General features: G+C 40.6%; 1 protein-coding gene across 1 annotated transcript in view; it reads right to left on the minus strand.

Moving 5' to 3' along the window:
• The window catches only part of LOC128664502 (neuronal acetylcholine receptor subunit alpha-5-like), a 105,761-nt gene that overhangs the window by 31,652 nt on the left and 52,177 nt on the right, over nucleotides 1-21,932 (minus strand). Inside the window, exon 5 of the mRNA XM_053719324.1 lies at nucleotides 8,935-9,044. Coding sequence (XP_053575299.1) covers nucleotides 8,935-9,044 — 110 coding nt within the window. The remainder of the gene's footprint in view (nucleotides 1-8,934; nucleotides 9,045-21,932) is intronic.

A 21,932-nucleotide genomic window follows, 5' to 3' on the forward strand; every position in this document is an offset into this window, starting at 1 on the left:
ATTCTGAAGAGTTTTGAAATGAGTAGGAAGACCACATTGTCTATGGATATTAGGGAATCACACACGAAACTAGTACATAACGCATATATCACACCTAAAGACTTCCAAAAACGGGGTTCCAAAGAACCACAATATTGCAGTAAATGTAGACATCCAAAACCAGATCTTGTCCATATGTTGTGGAAATGTCCACCCTTGCAAAAATTCTGGCACATGATTGCACACTGGGTCGACACACTAACTCACACTCATACAGTATTTACTTTGGAAAGGGTGATATTTTTAGACCTCAGAGACTACACAGGTGCACTGAGGAAGCTAGTAGGTAATATAATACTGTCAGCAGGGAAGCTTATTTTATGTCACTGGTTAAAAAAACTAAATTTATGCTTACCTGATAAATTTCTTTCTTTTGCAATGTACCGATTCCACGGATTCATCCTAACTTGTGGGATATTGTCCTTCCTAACAGGAAGTAGCAAAGAGAGCACCACAGCAGAGCTGTCTATATAGCTCCCCCCTTAACTCCACCCCCCAGTCATTCGACCGAAATCCAAGGAAGAAAAGGAGAAACTATAAGGTGCAGAGGTGACTGAAGTTTACATAAAAAAAACATATCTGTCTTGAATAGACAGGGCAGGCCGTGGACTCGGTACATCGCAAAAGAAAGAAATTTATCAGGTAAGCATAACTTTTGTTTTCTTTTGCATGATGTACCGAGTCCACGGATTCAGCCTAACTTGTGGGATACCGATACCAAAGCTTTAGGACACAGATGAAGGGAGGGACAAGACAGGAACCTAAACGGAAGGCACTACTGCTTGCAAAACCTTTCTCCGAAAAATAGCCTCCGAAGAAGCAAAAGTATCAAATTTATAAGGTTTTGAAAAGGCATGAAGCGACGACCAAGTCGCAGCCTTACAAATCTGTTCAACAGAAGCATCATTTTAAAAAGCCCATGTGGAAGCTACCGCTCTAGTAGAATGAGCTGTAATCCTTTCAGGAGGCTGCTGTCCAGCAGTCTCATAAGCCAAACGGATGATGCTTTTCAGCCAAAAGGAAAGAGATGTCATTGTAGCCTTTTGACCCCTACGCTTTCCAGAATAGACAACAAACAAAGAAGATGTTTGATGAAAATCTTTGGTTGCCTGAAAATAAAATTTCAAAGCACGAACCACATCCAAGTTGTGCAACAGACGTTCCTTCTTACAAGAAGGATTAGGACACAGAGAAGGAACAACGATTTCTTGATTGATATTCCTGTTAGTAACAACCTTAGGTAGGAACCCAGGCTTGGAACGCAAAACCACCTTATCAGCATGGAACACAAGATAAGGAGAGTCACATTGTAATGCAGATAGTTCAGAAACTCTTCGAGCTGAAGAGATAGCAACTAGGAACAAAACTTTCCAAGATAAAAGCTTAATATCTATGGAATGCATGGGTTCAAACGGAACCCCCTGAAGAACTCTAAGAACTAAATTTAGACTCCATGGCGGAGCAATAGGTTTAAACACAGGCTTAATTCTAACTAAAGCCTGACAAAAAGCCCAAACGTCTGGAACATCTGCCAGACGCTTGTGCAACAAAATAGACAGAGCAGATATCTGTCCGTTTAGGGAACTAGCTGATAATCCTTTCTCCAATCCCTCTTGGAGAAAAGACAAAATCCTAGGAATCCTGATTTTACTCCAGGAGAAGCCTTTGGATTCGCACCAAAAAAGATATTTACTCCATATCTTATGATAAATTTTCCTGGTAACAGGCTTTCGAGCCTGAATCAAGGTATTTATGACTGACTCAGAGAAACCCCACTTTGATAGAATCAAGCGTTCAATCTCCAAGCATTCAGTTGCAGAGAAATTAGATTTGGATGCTTGAATGGACCTTGAATCAGAAGGTCCTGTCTCAATGGCAGAGACCATGGTGGAAGGGATGACATGTCCACCAGGTCTGCATACCAAGTCCTGCGTGGCCACACAGGCGCTATCAAAATCACTGATGCTCTCTTCTGTTTGATTCTGGCAATCAGACGTGGAAGGAGAGGGAAAGGTGGAAACACATAAGCCAGGTTGAATGACCAGGGTACTGCTAGAGCATCTATCAGTACAGCCTGAGGATCCCTTGACCTGGAGCCGTAACGAGGAAGTTTGGGGTTCTGACAAGACGCCATCAGATCCAACTCTGGTGTGCTCCATAGCCGAACCAGCTGAGCAAACACCTCTGGATGGAGTTCCCACTCCCCCGGATGAAAAGTCTGACGACTTAGAAAATCTGCCTCCCAGTTCTCTACACCTGGGATATAGATCGCTGACAGATGGCAAGAGTGAGCCTCTGCCCATTGGATTATCCTTGAGACCTCTATCATCGCTAAGGAACTCTTTGTTCCTCCCTGATGATTGATATAAGCCACAGTCGTGATGTTGTCCGACTGAAACCTGATGAATCTGGCCGAAGCCAGCTGAGGCCATGCCTGGAGAGCATTGAATATCGCTCTTAATTCCAGAATATTTATCGGTAGGAGAGCCTCCTCCTGAGTCCACAAACCCTGAGCTTTCAGGGAATTCCAGACTGCACCCCAGCCCAGAAGACAGGCGTCTGTCGTCACTATAACCCATTCTGGCCTGCGGAAACACATTCCCTGGGACAGATGATCCTGTGACAACCACCAAAGAAGAGAGTCTCTGGTCTCTTGATCCAGATTTATCTGAGGAGATAAATCCACATAATCCCCATTCCACTTATTGAGCATGCATAGTTGCAGTGGTCTGAGATACAAGCGAGCAAACTGAACTATGTCCATTGCCGCTACCATTAGTCTGATTACCTCCATACACTGAGCCACTCACGGCCGAGGAATGGAATGAAGAGCTCGGCAGGTGGACAAAATCTTTGATTTCCTGACCTCCGTCAGAAATATTTTCATGTCCACCGAGTCTATCAGAGTCCCTAGAAATGAAACTCTAGTGAGGGGGGGAAGAGAACTCTTTTTTACGTTCACTTTCCACCCGTGAGACCTTAGAAAGGCCAACACTAAGTCCGTGTGAGACTTGGCTAGTTGGAAGTACGACGCTTGAATTAGAATGTCGTCTAGATAAGGCGCCACTGCTATGCCCCGTGGCCTTAGAACCGCCAGAAGGGACCCTAGCACCTTCGTGAAGATTTGCGGCGCCGTGGCCAACCCGAAAGGAAGAGCCACAAACTGATAATGCTTGTCCAGAAAGGCGAACCTGAGGAACTGGTGATGATCTTTGTGGATAGGAATGTGCAGATATGCATCCTTTAAGTCCACGGTGGTCATATATTGACCCTCCTGGATCAATGGTAAGATAGTCCGAATGGTCTCCATCTTGTAAAGATGGAACTCTTAGGAATTGGTTTAGGATCTTGAGATCCAGAATTGGTCTGAAGGTTCCCTCCTTTTTGGGAACTATAAACAGATTGGAGTAGAACCCCTGCTCCTGTTCTGCTTTTGGAACTGGGCAGATCACTCCCATGGTAAAAAGGTCTTCTACACAGCGTAAGAATGCCTCTCTTTTTGTTGGGTTTACAGACAATTGAGAAAGATGGAACCTCCCCCTTGGAGGGGAATCCTTGAAATCTAGAAGGTATCCCTGGGTTACAATTTCTACTGCCCAGGAATCCTGAATGTCTCTTGCCCAGGCCTGAGCAAAGAGAGATAGTCTGCCCCCTACTAGATCCGGTCCCGGATCGGGGGCTACCCCTTCTTGCTGACTTAGTGGCAGCAGCAGGCTTTTTGGCCTTTTTACCCTTGTTCCAAGCCTGATTAGGTCTCCAGGTTGGCTTGGATTGAGCAAAGTTCCCCTCTTGCTTTGCAGCAGGGGAAGAGGTAGAGGGACCACTCTTGAAGTTTCGAAAGGAACGAAAATTATTTTGTTTGGTCCTTGTCTTATTTGACTTATCCTGAGGGAGGGTATGACCCTTCCCTCCAGTAATGTCTGAAATGATCTCTTTCAATGCAGGCCCGAATAGGGTCTTACCTTTGAAAGGGATGGACAAAAGCTTAGATTTAGATGATACATCAGCTGACCAGGACTTAAGCCATAAAGCTCTACGCGCTAAAATGGCAAAACCTGAATTCTTAGCCGCTAATTTAGCAAGATGAAAAGCGGCGTCTGTAATAAAAGAATTAGCCAACTTAACAGCCTTAATTCTGTCCAAAATATCATCTAGTGGGGTCTCCATCTGAAGAGCCTCTTCTAGAGCCTCAAACCAAAAGGCAGCTGCAGTGGTTACAGGAACAATGCATGCTATAGGTTGAAGAAGAAAACCTTGATGAACAAACATTTTCTTTAGGAGAACCTCTAATTTTTTTATCCATAGGATCAATGAAAGCCCAACTGTCTTCAATAGGTATAGTTGTACGCCTAGCCAGGGTAGAAATAGCTCCCTCCACCTTAGGGACCGTCTGCCATGAGTCCTTTATGGTGTCAGAAATGGGAAACATTTTCTTAAAAACAGGAGGGGGAGAGAACGAAATACCTGGTTTATCCCACTCCTTAGTAACAATGTCCGAAATCCTCTTAGAGACCGGAAACACATCAGTGTAAACAGGAACCTCTAAATATTTGTCCATTTTACACAATTTCTCTGGAACTACAATAGGGTCACAATCATCCAGAGTAGCTAAAACCTCCCTGAGCAATAAGTGGAGGTGCTCTGGCTTAAATTTAAATGCCGTCATATCTGAATCTGTCTGAGAGAACATCTTTCCTGAATCAGAAATCTCTCCCTCAGACAGCAAATCCCTCATCCCTACCTCAGAACATTGTGAGGGAATATCGGATACGGCAACTAAAGCGTCAGAAGACTCAGCATTTGTTCTTAACCCAGAGCTACTGCGCTTCCCTTGCAACCCAGGCAGCTTAGATAAAACCTCTGTGAGGGTAGTATTCATAAATGAGGCCATATCTTGCAAGGTGAAAGAATTAGACGCACTAGAAGTACTTGGCGTCGCTTGTGCGGCCGTTACTGGTTGTGACACTTGGGGAGAACTAGATGGCAAAACCTGATTTCCTTCTGTCTGAGAATCATCTAATGCCAAACTTTTATAAGTCAAAATATGCTGTTTGCAATTTATAGACATATCAGTACAAGTGGGACACATTCTAAGAGGGGGTTCCACAATGGCTTCTAAACAAATTGAACAATGAGTTTCCTCAGTGTCAGACATGTTTAACAGACTAGTAATAAAGCAAGCAAGCTTGGAAAACACTTTATTTAATGAAAAAAACACAATTTGCAAAAACGGTACTGTGCCTCTAAGAGAAAAAAAGGCATACACAAACTGCAAAACAGGTTAAAATTGCTTCAATTTTTCTGAAATTTTAACAGTGTACCCACTAAGCTTTAAAAGGATTGCACCACAAGTTAATAAGCAATAAACCCCCAAATGAAAAAACCGGATTGAAATATGTCTAAAACCGGTTAAAACCCCTGTTAGCACCTTGCAACAGCTCTGCTGTGGCCCTACCTGCCCTTAGGAAGTGATAATATGGGGTTTAAAGCTTCAATTAGTCACTCAGAAGACTCTCAGGAGAAGTTGCTTGCTGCTTGTAAATGTAGGCCCCGCCCACCTCACTCGATGTTGCTGGGGCCTACACAAAACTAACAAACCCTGCCTGAAAGCCATGTGGGTTATAAACAACCCCAAAGAACCCTCAAGCAAATGTCCCATAAAACAGAAAACGTTACTCTCAGACACAAAAACGTTTGTCCCAAATTCACATAACAAACTGAGTGCCCACAAAAAATTAACCCTTTATGCAAGCTAGTAAAAACCTCTGATAACACTAGGATTACTGCTTCCCCTTCCCCTAATGGGGACACTGTCGGCCTTTCTGAGTTAACACAGTCTCTGCAGAAAATATGACTGAACATACCTCATTGCTGTATAGCAAGAAACCATTCCTCACACTGAAGTTTTCCTGTACTCCTCAGCTCATGTGGGAACAGCAGTGTACCTTAGTTACAAATGCTAAGATCATCATCCTCCAGGCAGAAATCTTCATCTATGTCCTGCCTGAGAGTAAATAGTGCAACACCTGTACCATTTAAAAATAACAAACACTTGATTGAAGATAAAATAAAACTAACAGTTTAACACCTCTTCTCTTTACTCTTCCTGCTTTAGAGCCAGCAAAGACAATGACTGGGGGGTGGAGTTAAGGGGGGAGCTATATAGACAGCTCCGCTGTGGTGCTCTCTTTGCTACTTCCTGTCAGGAAGGACAATATCCCACAAGTTAGGATGAATCCGTGGACTCGGTACATCATGCAAAAGAAATAAACCCCCGACCCTTTAAAAACTCGAACACACTCTCACTAATCAACTATTCTGTGAACAAGCTGACTCTCTGGGGGATAAAATGGTTAGAACGACCAACTTCATCAAAAAATAGGAGCCATACATATCTTCCCTACCCATCTCGACTCAAAAAACAAATTTTATCCCCCCTTAGAAATACAGAATATATTCTTAATGCACAACTTAGGGGAGAGTGGAAGTTATGGGATTGACTCTTTGGTGGGAGGAGGGAGATATCCCCCGTCTAGTGGAATAAAAACATAGTAACTCTCAGATGTATCCGGGAGATCAGAGTGGTTGAGACGCAAAGACTGCAAGGTATTAATGTGAAAACAACTTAGAAAACGCATTGTTTGTTAGTTTGTTTTAGTAAATGTATTGATTTGTTCTAGTTTTAAAAAAAAAAAAAGGAAAAAATGTCGAAATTGTCTGATTTACAGAATTTATATGCATTTCTGCAGAGAGACTATACCTTATAAGATGAAGTCGCATGTGATAACTTTGAGGTCTTTTGGAGACCCTTAGGATAACCATGGACTGTTGATGTCAAACATAACATGTCAATGTAATTTGCAGAGAATTTTTTATTCTGTTTTATGTTTCAACTGTAATTGGAGACAATCTAATAAAGATAATTTTTTTTTCACATTTCTGGATTCTGTCAGTGTTTTGATCTGTTCACCATCAACATTGCGTGCAGCAGCAACCACAGCCTCCCAGACACTGTTCAGAGAGGTGTACTGTTTTCCCTCCTTGTAAATCTCACATTTGATGATGGACCACAGGTTCTCAATGGGGTTCAGATCAGGTGAACAAGGAGGCCATGTCATTAGATTTTCTTCTTTTATACCCTTTCTTGCCAGCCACGCTGTGGAGTACTTGGACGCGTGTGATGGAGCATTGTCCTGCATGAAAATCATGTTTTTCTTGAAGGATGCAGACTTCTTCCTGTACCACTGCTTGAAGAAGGTGTCTTCCAGAAACTGGCAGTAGGACTGGGAGTTGAGCTTGACTCCATCCTCAACCCGAAAAGGCCCCACAAGCTCATCTTTGATGATACCAGCCCAAACCAGTACTCCACCTCCACCTTGCTGGCGTCTGAGTCGGACTGGAGCTCTCTGCCCTTTACCAATCCAGCCACGGGCCCATCCATCTGGCCCATCAAGACTCACTCTCATTTCATCAGTCCATAAAACCTTAGAAAAATCAGTCTTGAGTTATTTCTTGGCCCAGTCTTGACGTTTCAGCTTGTGTGTCTTGTTCAGTGGTGGTCATCTTTCAGCCTTTCTTACCTTGGCCATGTCTCTGAGTATTGCACACCTTGTGCTTTTGGGCACTCCAGTGATGTTGCAGCTCTGAAATATGGCCAAACTGGTGGCAAGTGGCATCTTGGCAGCTGCACGCTCGACTTTTCTCAGTTCATGGGCAGTTATTTTGCGCCTTGGTTTTTCCACACGCTTCTTGCGACCCTGTTGACTATTTTGAATGAAACGCTTGATTGTTCGATGATCACGCTTCAGAAGCTTTGCAATTTTAAGAGTGCTGCATCCCTCTGCAAGATATCTCACTATTTTTGACTTTTCTGAGCCTGTCAAGTCCTTCTTTTGACCCATTTTGCCAAAGGAAAGGAAGTTGCCTAATAATTATGCACACCTGATATAGGGTGTTGATGTCATTAGACCACACCCCTTCTCATTACAGAGATGCACATCACCTAATATGCTTAATTGGTAGTAGGCTTTCGAGCCTATACAGCTTGGAGTAAGACAACATTCATAAAGAGGATGATGTGGTCAAAATACTCATTTGCCTAATAATTCTGCACTCCCTGTATATATATATATATATCTATACCTATATATAATCATATATATATATCTATAAATATATATATATATATATATATATATATATATATATATATATATAATGTACCAAAATACCATCAGATATATGTAGAAATATATATTTATGAATAAATATAACATATTCTGTAATGTGAAGAACATTGGAATGTGAAATACTCATATTTCCATGTCAGATTAGCGCACATGAGAATATGTGATCTGGTTTGTGCGCAAATTGTTTTTTTTTTCCCATTGACTTCTATGGGGGAATAAGTGAATGTACACGCAATATTGTAAGCTTGGCTTTTTGTGTGTGTTGGGTTAGTGCAAGAGTGATAACTTTTTACTTTCATCACGCACGCAAAAAAATTACTTCTAGCACAATTAGAGCTCTAGCAAAAGCACTAAATAGTGCTCCACTTGTAATCTGGCCCATAATCTTTTTTTTCTTGAAATTTATTTCTTTTAAATTTAGAATAAGATTTTCCTACAACAATAATTAAGTTTTGATTAAAATGGCAATAGCTAAGATATTGGATATGTTTGCATGTTTATAATTAGTTTTCCTATAACAAAACAATATGACATATATTCAATATAATATTATGAAGCAGGAACAACCTGAGCCTCCAGTCACACAGAATTATTCTGTAATCAAATTTTATAACTGCATTAAAGATTACCACAAATAGATTTTTAAACATGCTTTGAAATCTAGACAAATAAAAATGTTTTTTTTTTACTTATAATAGGTTCTTACTTATCATACAGAACAATATCAGGAATCCAGATAGAATCTGAGGGGACACGGATAGTGGTTATGCCAGCAAACTCCTTGGGATCCCATCTTAATTTGACATCAATCCATTCCTAGGAAAAGATAGTACTTTTATAAATAACGTTCATTTTAAAATAGCAGTGAATCAATTAAAGGTTTAAATGAATATGTCAACACAATGCATGGTAGTAAAAGCTGGTTCAATCACAGAGCAAAAACTGTTGGGTTTCTTTTAATCGGTCACTGGTCAAACTGGGAAATGCCCAGAAAACTGGCCAATGCCATGTAGCCTTACCCAGTGACTTCTGCTAGCAATCTTTTGACAGTGGTTTTTTCTTTTGTTGTTTTTGTTTGTTTTCTTGGATGACAGACAGTGCAGTGGCCAGGCCCAGTAGTTCTCTTACAGGGTAAAAATAATAATAATAAAAATAATAATAATAATAATAATAATAATAATAATAATACTACTACTACTACTAATAATAATAATAATAATAATTAAGGCCTGTAGGGCCAAAGGTCTAGCCTGAGGTCTGATGTGAGTCTCTGATAGAGAGGCTACATCTAATGAGGAGTCTAAGATGGCATGTGACTGCAGGACTAGGACAGCTGGTACAGAGGCAAATATGAGTGTCTTTAAACAAAACTTAGTGTACTTCTTGGAATATACACTTCATGTTTATAAATGTATATATTGTTTACAAGTATTTCCCTGAAGTGAGCTGTATATTTTGACAGCATAAGAACCATAGGCTCAACAAATCTGCACATATTTTGTATAAAGTAAATTATATTAATTAGTTTAGTTTATAACAACTTTTTTTTAAAAGTAAGAAAATAAAATTTAAAGGGATAGTCTAGTCAAAATTAAACTTTTAAAATTCAGATAAAGCATGCACTTTTAAGCAAGTTTCTAATTTACTCCTACTCAATTTTTCTTCATTCTCTTGGTATCTTTATTTGATAAAGCAAGACTATAAGCTTAAAAGCCAACCTATTTTGGTTCAGCACCTGGGAAGCGCTTGCTGATTAGTGTCTAAATGTAGCCATCAATCAGCAAGCGCTACCCAAGGTGCTGAACGAAAAATGGGTGGGTTCCAAAGCTTACATTCCTGCTCTTTCAAATAAAGATACCAAGAGAACAAAGAAAAAATTATATTGTAATAGGAGTAAATTAGAAAATTGCTTAACATTACATGCTCTCTCTGAATCGCGAAAGTTTAATTTTGTCTAGACTATTCCTTTAACAATTGCATGTTTGGGCAGCCAGAATTATATATGTCTCCCTATATTATTCATTAAAAACACTTTAGTGGAAATAAATGTTTGCAGCAGATGGTAGAAAAAAATATATATATTGCAGATTATATATTATTATAATGAAATGTATTATTACTTGCTTGATTCAAAATATTCCATATATATTTGAGAATTTTATATATATATATATATATATATATATATATATATATATATTGTATTTAACAGTAGAAATTGTCTAGGTTTCCGAGATTGACACTTGTATTAGGGGAAGCCAATGATAATCTGTGAGGCTCCCCTTTCTCTCACAGAACAGTACAGGTATTTTTTCATAGTTGTACTATCCATTACTAAGAGTGTAGCCATATAGGAATAGGAGGGCATGGGGTTAGCAGCCTCATTAGACACGTGTAATTAAGTGGACAAGATAAGGTATAATACTAACTAGTTGCTTGTTAGTGAGTATACCCAGCACATTTACCAGTTTGTTTACTTTGATTAAGATGGTACAGGCTCATATCTATGAACAGTATGCTCATAGTATGCTGGCATATTGCCCATGCAGCACCAACAGGGGTTTATGTTTACACAGACATGGCCAAAAGTATTGACACCCTTGCATTTTAAAGACATGGTACGTGACAACCAAGGTTAACCAACCCTGCGCCCGTCACTTGTTTGGCACTGAAAGGGTTATCAGACCCCTTCTACTGTCACTAATTGGTCACAATCTAGCCACGCCAGGTAAGCTTGTCACGTAGTTCAGTGGGTGCAAGGGTTAACAACACTCTCTAGTCTGTACTAGACGTAAAAAGAATGCCCAAAACTCACCTTTAATGCTACCCACACTAAACTAAAAAAGATATCTAGCTTCCACCACTTAAAATTGTATGATATGGGAAATCTTAAGGAAACCCCAGATTTACACATTAACTCTCAGAATACAATTTAGCAAAAAAAAAACTACTATATCATCTTATAACTACCAGTCTCTTTCAGTAACGTGGTTCAAATATTAGACAAAGGCCGAAGCTTAATAAATTAATTCTTTATTATGCCAAAAATTGTTATGCACAATGCATTATTAATAAAAAGTTGTTACAAGTAAAATTACACCCAAGCAAACAGTTTTTTTTAAAATAAAAAGGAGAAAAAAGCAGATATTTATACTTTACTAGTCTTAATCTCTGTGCCAGGGAGATGGCATTAAGCAATGGGTCCTTACTCCGTTCATCACAGCCTCCCTTGTAAGAATGACAATAGATCAGGTTGCCTGACCTCACTCCCTTTGCAGGGGCTGGCTGAGAAAGCCCCTATCTTTTACAACAGTCAATAAACTCTAAGTACCTTTGGCTGACATCAGAGAACACATTATAATTTTCTTCTAGATACATCCATTTTAATATAGACAGAAATGCAATATCTTTTTTACATTGTGAGAATCAGTTTGATACCATTTATGACATGGTTGCCATATATTTACCTTCATCTAATGTCACAACATGTTTTAAACACATATCTACATGGTATCCCTTTAATGACCTTATCAGTTTCTGGGAAGAAACACTGCTCTAAAATCGACACTTTTAGTGCCTGAATGCACCAATGCCTATATGATATCATTTAGTTAAGTGGGACTTAGAAACTATTTATTAGGGGTTCTGGCACATCAAATAGAAATCATATACTTACCTAACACAGCACACAGTTCTTCTTAAAAAACAAACAACTGTTTTTAGCTCACAAACTAAAGAGACTTAACCCCTTGGCAGCTAAATCATGAGGTATTTGTGACACCTCCCCCAAATAACAGACACAGAGGGATGTAGCACAAAAGCCATTCCAGCTGCATATCAAAGAGGACACTCCCCCTGGCGTGAAAGACCATCAGTCTTAATATGCATACTGCTCTTTTTATGTCTTATGGTAAACTCATTTTGTTGTAGAGCTAGGCTCCACCTGAGGAGTTTATTATTTGAGCCAGCTACCCTATTCAACCAGTGTAAGGGGTTGTGGTCAGTAATCATTGTAAACTGGCATCTATACAGATAAGGCTGTAGCTTTTGCAAGGCCCAAACTATAGCAAGGTCCTCTTTTTCCACAGTGCCATATGCCACTTCTCGTGGAAGTAATTTCCTGCTGAGGTACACAATGGGGTGCTCCTCACCATTCTTATCCACCTGACTTTGCACAGCCCCTAGCCCATAGTTAGAAGCATCCATTTGCACTATGAATCTCCTGTGGAAATCAGGGGCCTGTAGTACAGGGGAGTCAGTAAGGGCAATTTTCAATTAATTAAACACCCTGTCACACTCAGGGGTCCATTTGACTGTTTGAGGTAGACTTTATTTTGTAAGGTCTGTTAGGGGTTTGGCTATGGTACTACAGTGTGGCACAAATTTTCTATAGTACCCTGCGGTACCCAGGAAGGACTTAACCTGTTTCTTTGTCTTAGGGGTGGGCCAGGCCATTATGGCTTCAGTTTTACTTGGCTCTGGGTGCAGTACCCCTCCTCCCACCAGGTGACCCAAGTACTGGACCTCCCCTATGCCCAGCTGACACATATCTGGCTTTATCGTTAGCTAAGCAGTGGCTATTCGGTACAATACACTGGCCAAATGTGTAAGGTGTTCCTCCCAGGTATCACTGAACACTGCAATATCATCCAGGTACGCAACAGCTTGCCCCTCTAGCCCCTCCAACAAGTGGTTAACTAGTCGTTGGAATGTGGCAGGGGCATTTTTCATCCCAAAGGGTATCACTTGGAATTCATACAACCCAAAAGACTAGTACTACTGGGGACACCAAGGGGCTGTGGGACTTGCAAATCACTCTCAGCTCTAGCATTTCCTCTATCTCCCTTTTTATGTCAGCACTGACCTGCAAGGATACCCTGTAAGCTGTTTGTCTGAGGGGATGGCGATTCCCAGTATCTACATGATATGTGACTAAGTGTGTCCTGCCAGGCTTCCCTGTGAACACACTGTATTAAGGCCTAAGCACCTCAGACAGCTGATGCTGCTGATCCCCAGTTAAGTGGGCACTAATCTGGGCGGCTTCTAGGATGTTAGTTTTTCTGGTTGGGAACAGGAAATCAACAAGGGGGTCTGTCTCATGCTCTTCTCCAGGCAAACTACACACAGTTAACACTGTGGGTTCTCTGTCAAAATAGGCCTTTATTATATTTACATGATAGATTTTTTGCCTTTTACCCTCCTCATCTAGCGACACCACATAGTTCACATCATTCATTCTCTTTAGGATAATAAATGGACACTCCCAGGCAGCCTGTAGTTTGTTCTGTCTCATGGGTATTAAAACCAGCACTTTCTGTCCCACGTCATAAACTCTCTCTCTGGCATTTTGGTCCTACCACTGCTTCTGCTTAGATTGGGCAGCCTTTAGGTTTTCCTGTACCTCCCCCATTAGGCTATGCATTCTGTCCCTGAACCTTATTACATAGTCTACTACCGAGGACTCTTGAGTACCTAATTTTCCTTCCCACTCCTCCCTGATCAGATCAAGGGGGCCACGCACTCCATATAGGAGTTCAAAGGGGGATAAACCAGTGGATTCCTGGGGCACCTCCCTATAAGCAAAACGGAGGTGCGGCAGGTAATGCTCCCAGTCCTTCCCCTGTGACTCCACAAAGGTTTTGAGCATCTGCTTCAGGGTCCCATTAAACCTTTCACACAAGCCATTGGTCTGGGGGTTGTATGGGCTAGTCACTAGGTGTTCCACTTGCACCTTTTTACATAGCCTCTGCATCAGGCTAGACATAAATTGGGTGCCCTGATCAGTAAGCATTTCCTTAGGGAAACCTACCCTTGAAAAGATACCCAATAAAGCATCAGCCACTTTATCAGCCGTGATAGATGACAGGGCCACAGCCTCTGTGTAGCGACTTGCATAATCCACTACAGTCAGAATGAATCTTTTCCCTAAACTACTTGGTATAGCTAGGGGCCCTACTATATCCACAGCCACCCTCTCAAGGGGCTCAGTCACTATCGGAAGGGGAGTTAAAAGGGCACGACCCACCACTCCAGGTTTCCCCACTTTCTGACATGCAGGACAGGAGCGACAATAATTAGCAACAACAGTACCCATCCCAGGCCAATAAAAGTGATGGGACAACCGGGCTTTGGTTATCTGTACCCCTAGATGTCCTGCCATAGGAATTTCATCGGCCACTCCCAACCGTTACTCTCTAAACTGTTTAGGTACCACTAACTTTCTCTCAGCTAGCCAGGGATCCTGTCCCTCCACTGGAATGAACTCTTGGTACAACCTCCCTTTATCCCAGTACACTCTCTCATTATCAGAGTCAGCAGGCAGCAGCCTAGCTAGGTCCCTGATCTTTTCTAGTGTGGGATTGGTCCCCTGGGCCTGCTGAAAATCCTGACTCTGACCAATTATGAGTTGCTGTGCTGTGTGAGGCCCCCACCCTCCTTATCAGTGTTTTCCCCTGGTTCCATGGGCTGAAGCACCCCCTGTTCCCTAATCTGGGGAGACTGCTGTCGAGTCACCACTGATACTGAGGGGCCCTTCCCCTTGGGCACTACTTCCACACACTTCATATACTGAGGGATGATTGGTTCACACACCAACAGACTGTCATTCTCATTCAGCTCTCTCTGTCAGTGCATCCTTCCACATTTTCACAGTGCACTGCAGACATGTCTGGTTCAGGTAAAGGCTGCGTCACACACACACCCTGGCCCCCCTCCCCTTCAGCACATATCTGGGCATAGTTACACATGGTCTTTTGTACATACCTGGTTTACTTATGTCACAGGTATCATGGTCAGGTAAATACTGTGACAATAACCTACCCAAATCAGTACCAAGCAATACATTTGTAGGAATATTATCTGACACTCCCACATCTCTTAACCCTCTTCCTGTTCCCCAATCTAGATATATATATAGACACTGCAGGCTGTACTCCCCAATTCCTTTTACTGCTAGAGTCTTTCCTGGGGTAATGTACTCAGAGCTCACTAGCTTTACGTTCCTCTGGATGGGTTACAAACTAAACAGAAGATGGTAATCCTGAGGAGTGGCCTCCCCCTGCTGATGCTGAGGTTTCTTCCTTTCTGGGCAGTTAGTGCTGATGTAACCCATTTTTTGACAAGCAAAACACTTGCGGGTATCTCCCTGCCCATTTGCCCAGGTGCAGCACCCGCCCCTCCTTTCCCAGAAGGAGCAGACACACTAGACAAAGGCACAACAGGTTTTGTGAAGGAGGTCGTGCAGAAGCTCCTTTCCAGGTGGATCCCTCCTTAACAAAGGATTTTTTCCCATTCCCTGGTGACCTGTTGGCTGCGTAAAAATCTGCCAGTTCACCCGCTTTCAATACTGTTTTTGGTTTACAATCTAAAACCCATTCTTGGACTTCTGCTGGGCACAGCTGCATAAATTTCTCCTTCGCCATCAGATCTTCCAGCTCTTCTATAGTGGCAATCTTTAGCCCTCTGATCCACTGTTTAAAGGCTATCATCAGGTTTCAAACAACGGCAGTATAGCCCTCTGATGTACCCTTTGCAGAGAACTGAATTTATTTCGGTACACCTCAGGAGTAAGATTATACCTCCTTTGCAGTACAGCTTTAATGGCATCATAGTCCTGATCAAACTCTGGGGGTAGTTCAGCAAAAGCCTCCAGTGCAGGAACTTTCAGGCCAGGGGTAAGGTACATGGCCCACTGCTCCCTTGGAAGCTGAAACTGTCTGCAAACTTTTTCAAAGCTATGCAGGAACACATCCACATCGCCATCTATCTCCAGAGTAGGAAAATTCTCTGCCCGCACCCTGGGAACAGAGGGGTCGCTAGGTTCCCTAACAGGTGAGACAGTCCCTCTCTCCAACCGTGTAAGCTGTAGCTGATTCTCTCTCTCAGCCTGTCATTCAGCAGCCTGTCTTTCAGCTTCCAGAGACTCTCTCTCAGCTTCCCTAGCAGCCTGTCTCTCAGCTGCTTCCACAGCAGCATGTCTCTCAGCTGCAGCAGCCTGTCTCTCAGCTGCTTCCCTAGCAGCCTGTCTCATAAAATTTTGCAATCAGCTTCATGCGCAAACTTGCATCTGCTGAGCCCATATGTTTCAGTACAGTTTGCAAATAAAAGTCCAATAGATCCCCAGATCCTGATGAGTTACTGCCCACAGCTGCAGACACCTCTCCTGAGGCTTCAGCTGGTGTGGCCTGGCTGATAACATATTCAAAAAGAGCTTGTATTAGTCCATCTTTGTTCTTTCCACAAGATGGGATATCTTGTTTCTGGCATAACAGTGTCAGCGTTTCCTTGCTCTGCTGCTGGTATGCCTCCATAGTAAAAATAAAATAGAAAATAAAAACAGAATAGGGAAGGGGAGTTTTAGCCTTTGGAAATTGTGAGAATTTCTTTTAGTACCGATATTTTCACACTAGCAAATCCACCAGTACTAAAATCTAATAAAAAAATTATCTACACTGCTGCCCACCAATTTGTGACAACCAAGGTTAACCAACCCTGCGCCCGTCACTTGTTTGGCACTGAAAGGGTTATCAGACCCTTTCTACTGTCACTAATCAGTCACAATCTAGCCACTCCAGGCAACCTTGTGACGTAGTTCAGTGGGTAAAAGGGTTAACAACACTCTCTAGTCTGTACTAGACTAAAAAGAATGAATAAAACTCCCCTTTAATGCCACCCACACTAAACTAAAAATGATATCTAGCTGCCACCACTTAAAATTATATGATATGGGAAATTTTAAGGAAACCCCAGATTTACACATTAACTCTCAGAATAAAATTTAGCAAAAAATAACCTATTATATCATCTTATAACTACCAGCCTCTTTCAGTAACGTAGTTCAAATATTAAACAAAGGTCAAAGCTTAATAAATTAAATATGTATTATGCCAAAAATTGTTATGCACAATGCATTATTAATAAAAAGTTGTTACAAGTAAAATTACACACAAGCAAACTGTTTTTTTTTTAAATAAAAAGGAGAAAAAAGCAGATGTTATACGTTACTAGTCTTAATATCTGTGCCAGGGAGATGGCATGAAGCAATGGGTCCTTACTCCATTCGTCACAGCCTGCCTTGTAAGAATGACAATTTCATTGTTACAACACAAGACCCTTATACATTTTTTTCCAATAGATCAGGTTGCTTGACCTCACCCCCTTTGCAGGGGATGGCTGGGAAACCCCCTATCTTTTACAACAGTCAATAAACTTTAAGTATCTTTGGCTGACATCAGAGAACACATTATAATTTTCTGCTAGATACTTCCATTTTCATATAGACAGAAAGGCAATCTCTTATTTACATTGTGAGAATCAGTTTGATACCAAATATGACATGGTTGCCATATTTCCCTTCATCTAATGTCACAACATGTTTTAAACACATATCTATATGGTACCCATGTCCTTTTATTGACCTTATCAGTTTCTGGGAAGAAGCACTGCTCTGTGTCTCTGAAACCGACACTTTTACTGCCTGTATGCACCAATGCCTATATGATAACATTTAGTCAAGTGGGACTTAGAAACTATTTATTAGGGGTTCTGGCACATCAAATAGAAATCATATGCTTACCTAACACAGCACAGAGTTCTTCTTATAAAACAAACAACTGTTTTTATTTTACAAACTAAAGAGACTTAACCCCTTGGCAGGTAAATCATGAGGTATTCGTGACAGGTACCCTTGCAATTTAAGAGAATAACCCCAAAAAAAGCCCAAATGGATTTTGCCAGAATAAATGTTGACAAGTCATAGACCTTCTTGGAAAATGTCCTTTGGACAGATGAAAAAAAGTAGAGATTTTTGGCAAATCACAACTCCATGTTTACAAAAGGAAAAAAATAGCTTTAAAAAAAACAAAAAAAACACCATTCCTACCTTGAAACATGGTGGAGGATTAGTGATAATTTAGAGTTGCTTTGCTGCTTCTCGTACTGGGTGTCTAGAATATGTGCAGGGCACAATGAAATCAGAAGAAAATCAAGGCCTGCAGAGGCAAAACATACTGTGTCTCAGTTGCAGGTCATGGGTCCTCCAGCAGGATAATGACCTCAAATATACCTAAAAGCATTAAAGAATGAATAAGAAGAAAAACGTTTGACTTTTCCTAAGTGGCCTTCTATGAGTCCAGATCTGAATCCCATCGAACATCTGTGGAAAGAGCTAAAACTCACAGTTGGGAAATGGCACCCATAACATTTGAGGGGACTGGAACAGTTTGCTCAAGAAGAGTGGGCCAAAATCCCAGTCAAAAATGTAGAAATTTTATTTAGAGCTACAGAAAGTGCATGATTGCAGCTATTGTCTCCAAAAGCTGCGCTATTAAATATTAGGTTGAGAGTATTAAATATTAGGTTAAGAGTAACAATAATTTTGCCCGTGCCATTCTCATTTGTTTTACTGTTTAAAGTAATATGTGAAGTTATAAATCAAAAGTGGAGTTTCTGTTCTATTACATTTGAAATAAAAATGGTGGATACCAACCACTTTTTCAACTTTTTACTTAGTTCATAAAAAATTTAGCATTTTCCTAAAAAAGTGGAAGGTTACTAATACTTGTGGACACATCTGTACATACTTTGCTTCTCCCCCATTGTAGCTTCACCCAGTAATATAGTTCTGAAGTATGTATTAAGTGTGTGGTTATGTTGTGTCTATGCTTGATTGACTAGCTAAGATAATCATGTATATGATTGTTGCGGCTTCAGCCGTATGTATAAGATACATTGTAATGGTCTGATTGCATTACTGTCATCTCAAGATTAAGAAGTAAAGAATACAGTGCTTATTTAGAGCTTCTTTTAAACAGACCAGTCTTACCAAAAGATCAACTGATAATGGCTTTTTATCCCCTCAACACATTAGCTATTTGGACAGTTTAAAGGTTTCATTACATAATTTAAGATACAGACATTAGTATTTCACTAATAATAGGATTATTTAATTTAAATTCTGTATATTGTATTCTGCATTTGAGTTGCTTACTTTTGTCCAGTCGCCATGGCAATGGTTTTGGCACATTTACATGGTGGGAAGGTTTACTACTATTTATGCCAACTTTCACTTTGTATCTGGTTTGGACTAAGGAAGGGGATAAGCACACTGACATATCAATTATTTTACTATAAACATGGATTGTTTTTGAAAATCCAGAGAGTGTGGTAAGAAATCCAGAGAGTGTAACCTTACCGTCACCCTGGCAATTGCAAGAAATCTGGTGTGATATTGTATTCCAGATTATATTAAATTATTGTTCTCTGTTCTGGAACCCACATTTGAATGGACTTCTCCTACTCTTGGACTTTGTTCTTATCACTATACACCTGACTGTGGGGATGTTATAATGTAAAAAATTTTGGTGCATGGACTTCACCCATGGTAAGTTAGTATAATGAAAGAGGAGAATTGGAAGCTTGACATAGTAAATACAGCTTATCTGGACATACATACATAGGAGGGGAGGTCATACTTACCAGAAATAAATCCCTGTTACCACAGAGGTAACACCAGAGAATAAGAAAAAACCTTTTAGCAAAAGAAAACATGAGATCTCTTTGTTTATTAAAGGTCTGTCTTTTGTACCTACATCTTATCCTGACCATTTTGACCTATACTTTGACATATTGAAATTTCAGAGAAACTGATGACTGATGCCATCCTACATTTACCAGCTAGAAATATCACACACAATTTGACAAACGAGGAGTAAATGGCGATAATGACCCTTACTCAAGATTCTAATATTATCATCAAGAGTGCGGACAAGGGTGGAGCCAAAGTCATTTAAGACTGCTCATACTGTAGCATGGAAGTTCTGTCACAATTGGCTGACAACTAAACCTACAAGCTATTAAGGAAAAATCCTACTAAACAATTCAAAATTCAGATTGATTCTGTTTTGGAGTTAGGCAAATTGGAGCAAGGGATAGATCAGGACACCTTTGAGTTTCAAACAGTTAAGTATCCAGTTAGTCCTGTATTATACACGTTGCCTAAAGTACATAAAGAACTTGACATAACCCCTGGTAAACCCATTGTATCAGCAAGAGGTTAACTTCTACAACCCATAGCTAGGCTTGTGGATCATTACCTGCAACCCTTAGTCAGATTGAAAGGTTCCTATATCAAAGACTCAATTATTATAGTGCGTTGTTATTTGACATTAAAGATGTTACATATGATGACATTCTTGTAACGATGAGTGTCAACAGCCTATAGATGGTTATCCCTCATGGAGAGGAACTTGTTGCATTTGAACAAGCTTGGATTCCTATGCAAATATAGTACCGCCTGCAGACTATATACTTAAACTATTGGAGTTATATATAATATTGAGTTATTTCAGTTATTACAAATTGCAGGCTTAGTGATAGGCTCTAATGTGGCCCCATTGTATGCCAGCTTGTTTATGGAAAAATACAAAACCCAAAAGATGAAGGTTACAGGAAATAAAAACACCAAATTCTTTAAAAGATATATTAATGATCTGGTTTTCATATGGAGGGGGAGCACTGGATCACTTACCACATGGGTTAATACTACAACAGCCCAATCAAATTAGAGCTGCATTTCAATAAAGACCAGTTACATTTACTGGACCTTAGAATATATTGCTCTAGAAATAAAATAGTTATGACATCATTTCACAAACCTACTGATGATAGAAACACATTACTAAATGCCAACAGCCATCACCCACCACCACTAGTGAGGATAATACCAAAGGCACAATTCCTGAGAGTAATTTGCAACAATATTGAACCCAGTAATAGGGTACAACAACTGGGCAAGATGCAACTTACAATGCAAGAAATTGCAAAATTGATAGAACACCCAGCGACAAATTCAACATTTTATCTACTGATCCCAGATTACCCTTAATAAAATAAGCAACCACCACAGGTTGGCCATCAGAGTGGTATAAGCCCACATGATTGATTGGTCAAGAGGGAACCCACACACTTCTACAGAAAGGACACATGGTGGAGAAACAATAGAAGCTGTTTTCGATGCATGAACTGTACCACATGTAAATACATGCTGCAAGGTAACAACTTTAGACATCCACATGCCAACCAATGGTTTAAGATTAAATACAATCTATAAATTGAAAGAGTCTGATGTGTTATCCCTTTAGAGCTTTTGTCAATGCAGTGTTTAAAGCCTGGGGATAAGCTTTGAATGTTTTGTTACTTAGAGAGTGCAAAGTCTTTCACAAGTTGTTAACAGGTTATATTTAATCGGTATAAAATATGTGACAAGGTCAACACTGTAGCTGATTTGTATAGACTGACTCTGTAGAAACTAATGTGACAATGTATCCTTTGCCTATATGTAGTTATGGCAAACTAAGTGTCACATACGCCTAGATTACGAGTTTTGTGCTAAATAGGGTGCAAAACTAACGCCAGAAAAGTTGCATTATTTCACTCTCCATAGTGCTGCCATTACGAGTTACTGAGAAGCCTCCTTGTGCTGAGCGTTATGGTGCGTTAAGCTCCATACCGCACAAAATCCAAGGGCTGATTTGAGGTGCTTGTACACGCTTTCCCCCATAGACATCAATAGGGAGAGAGTGTTAGAAAAAAAACCCTGAAGTGCGGAATGAAAAATCTCCCCCATTGATGTCTATGGGGAAAAAAAGTTACGTTTAAACCTAACACCCTAACATAAACCCCTAGTCTAAACACCCCTAATCCGCC

Source organism: Bombina bombina, chromosome 6 (genome assembly GCF_027579735.1).
Source record: "Bombina bombina isolate aBomBom1 chromosome 6, aBomBom1.pri, whole genome shotgun sequence".
Classification (NCBI taxonomy): Eukaryota; Metazoa; Chordata; class Amphibia; order Anura; family Bombinatoridae; genus Bombina; species Bombina bombina.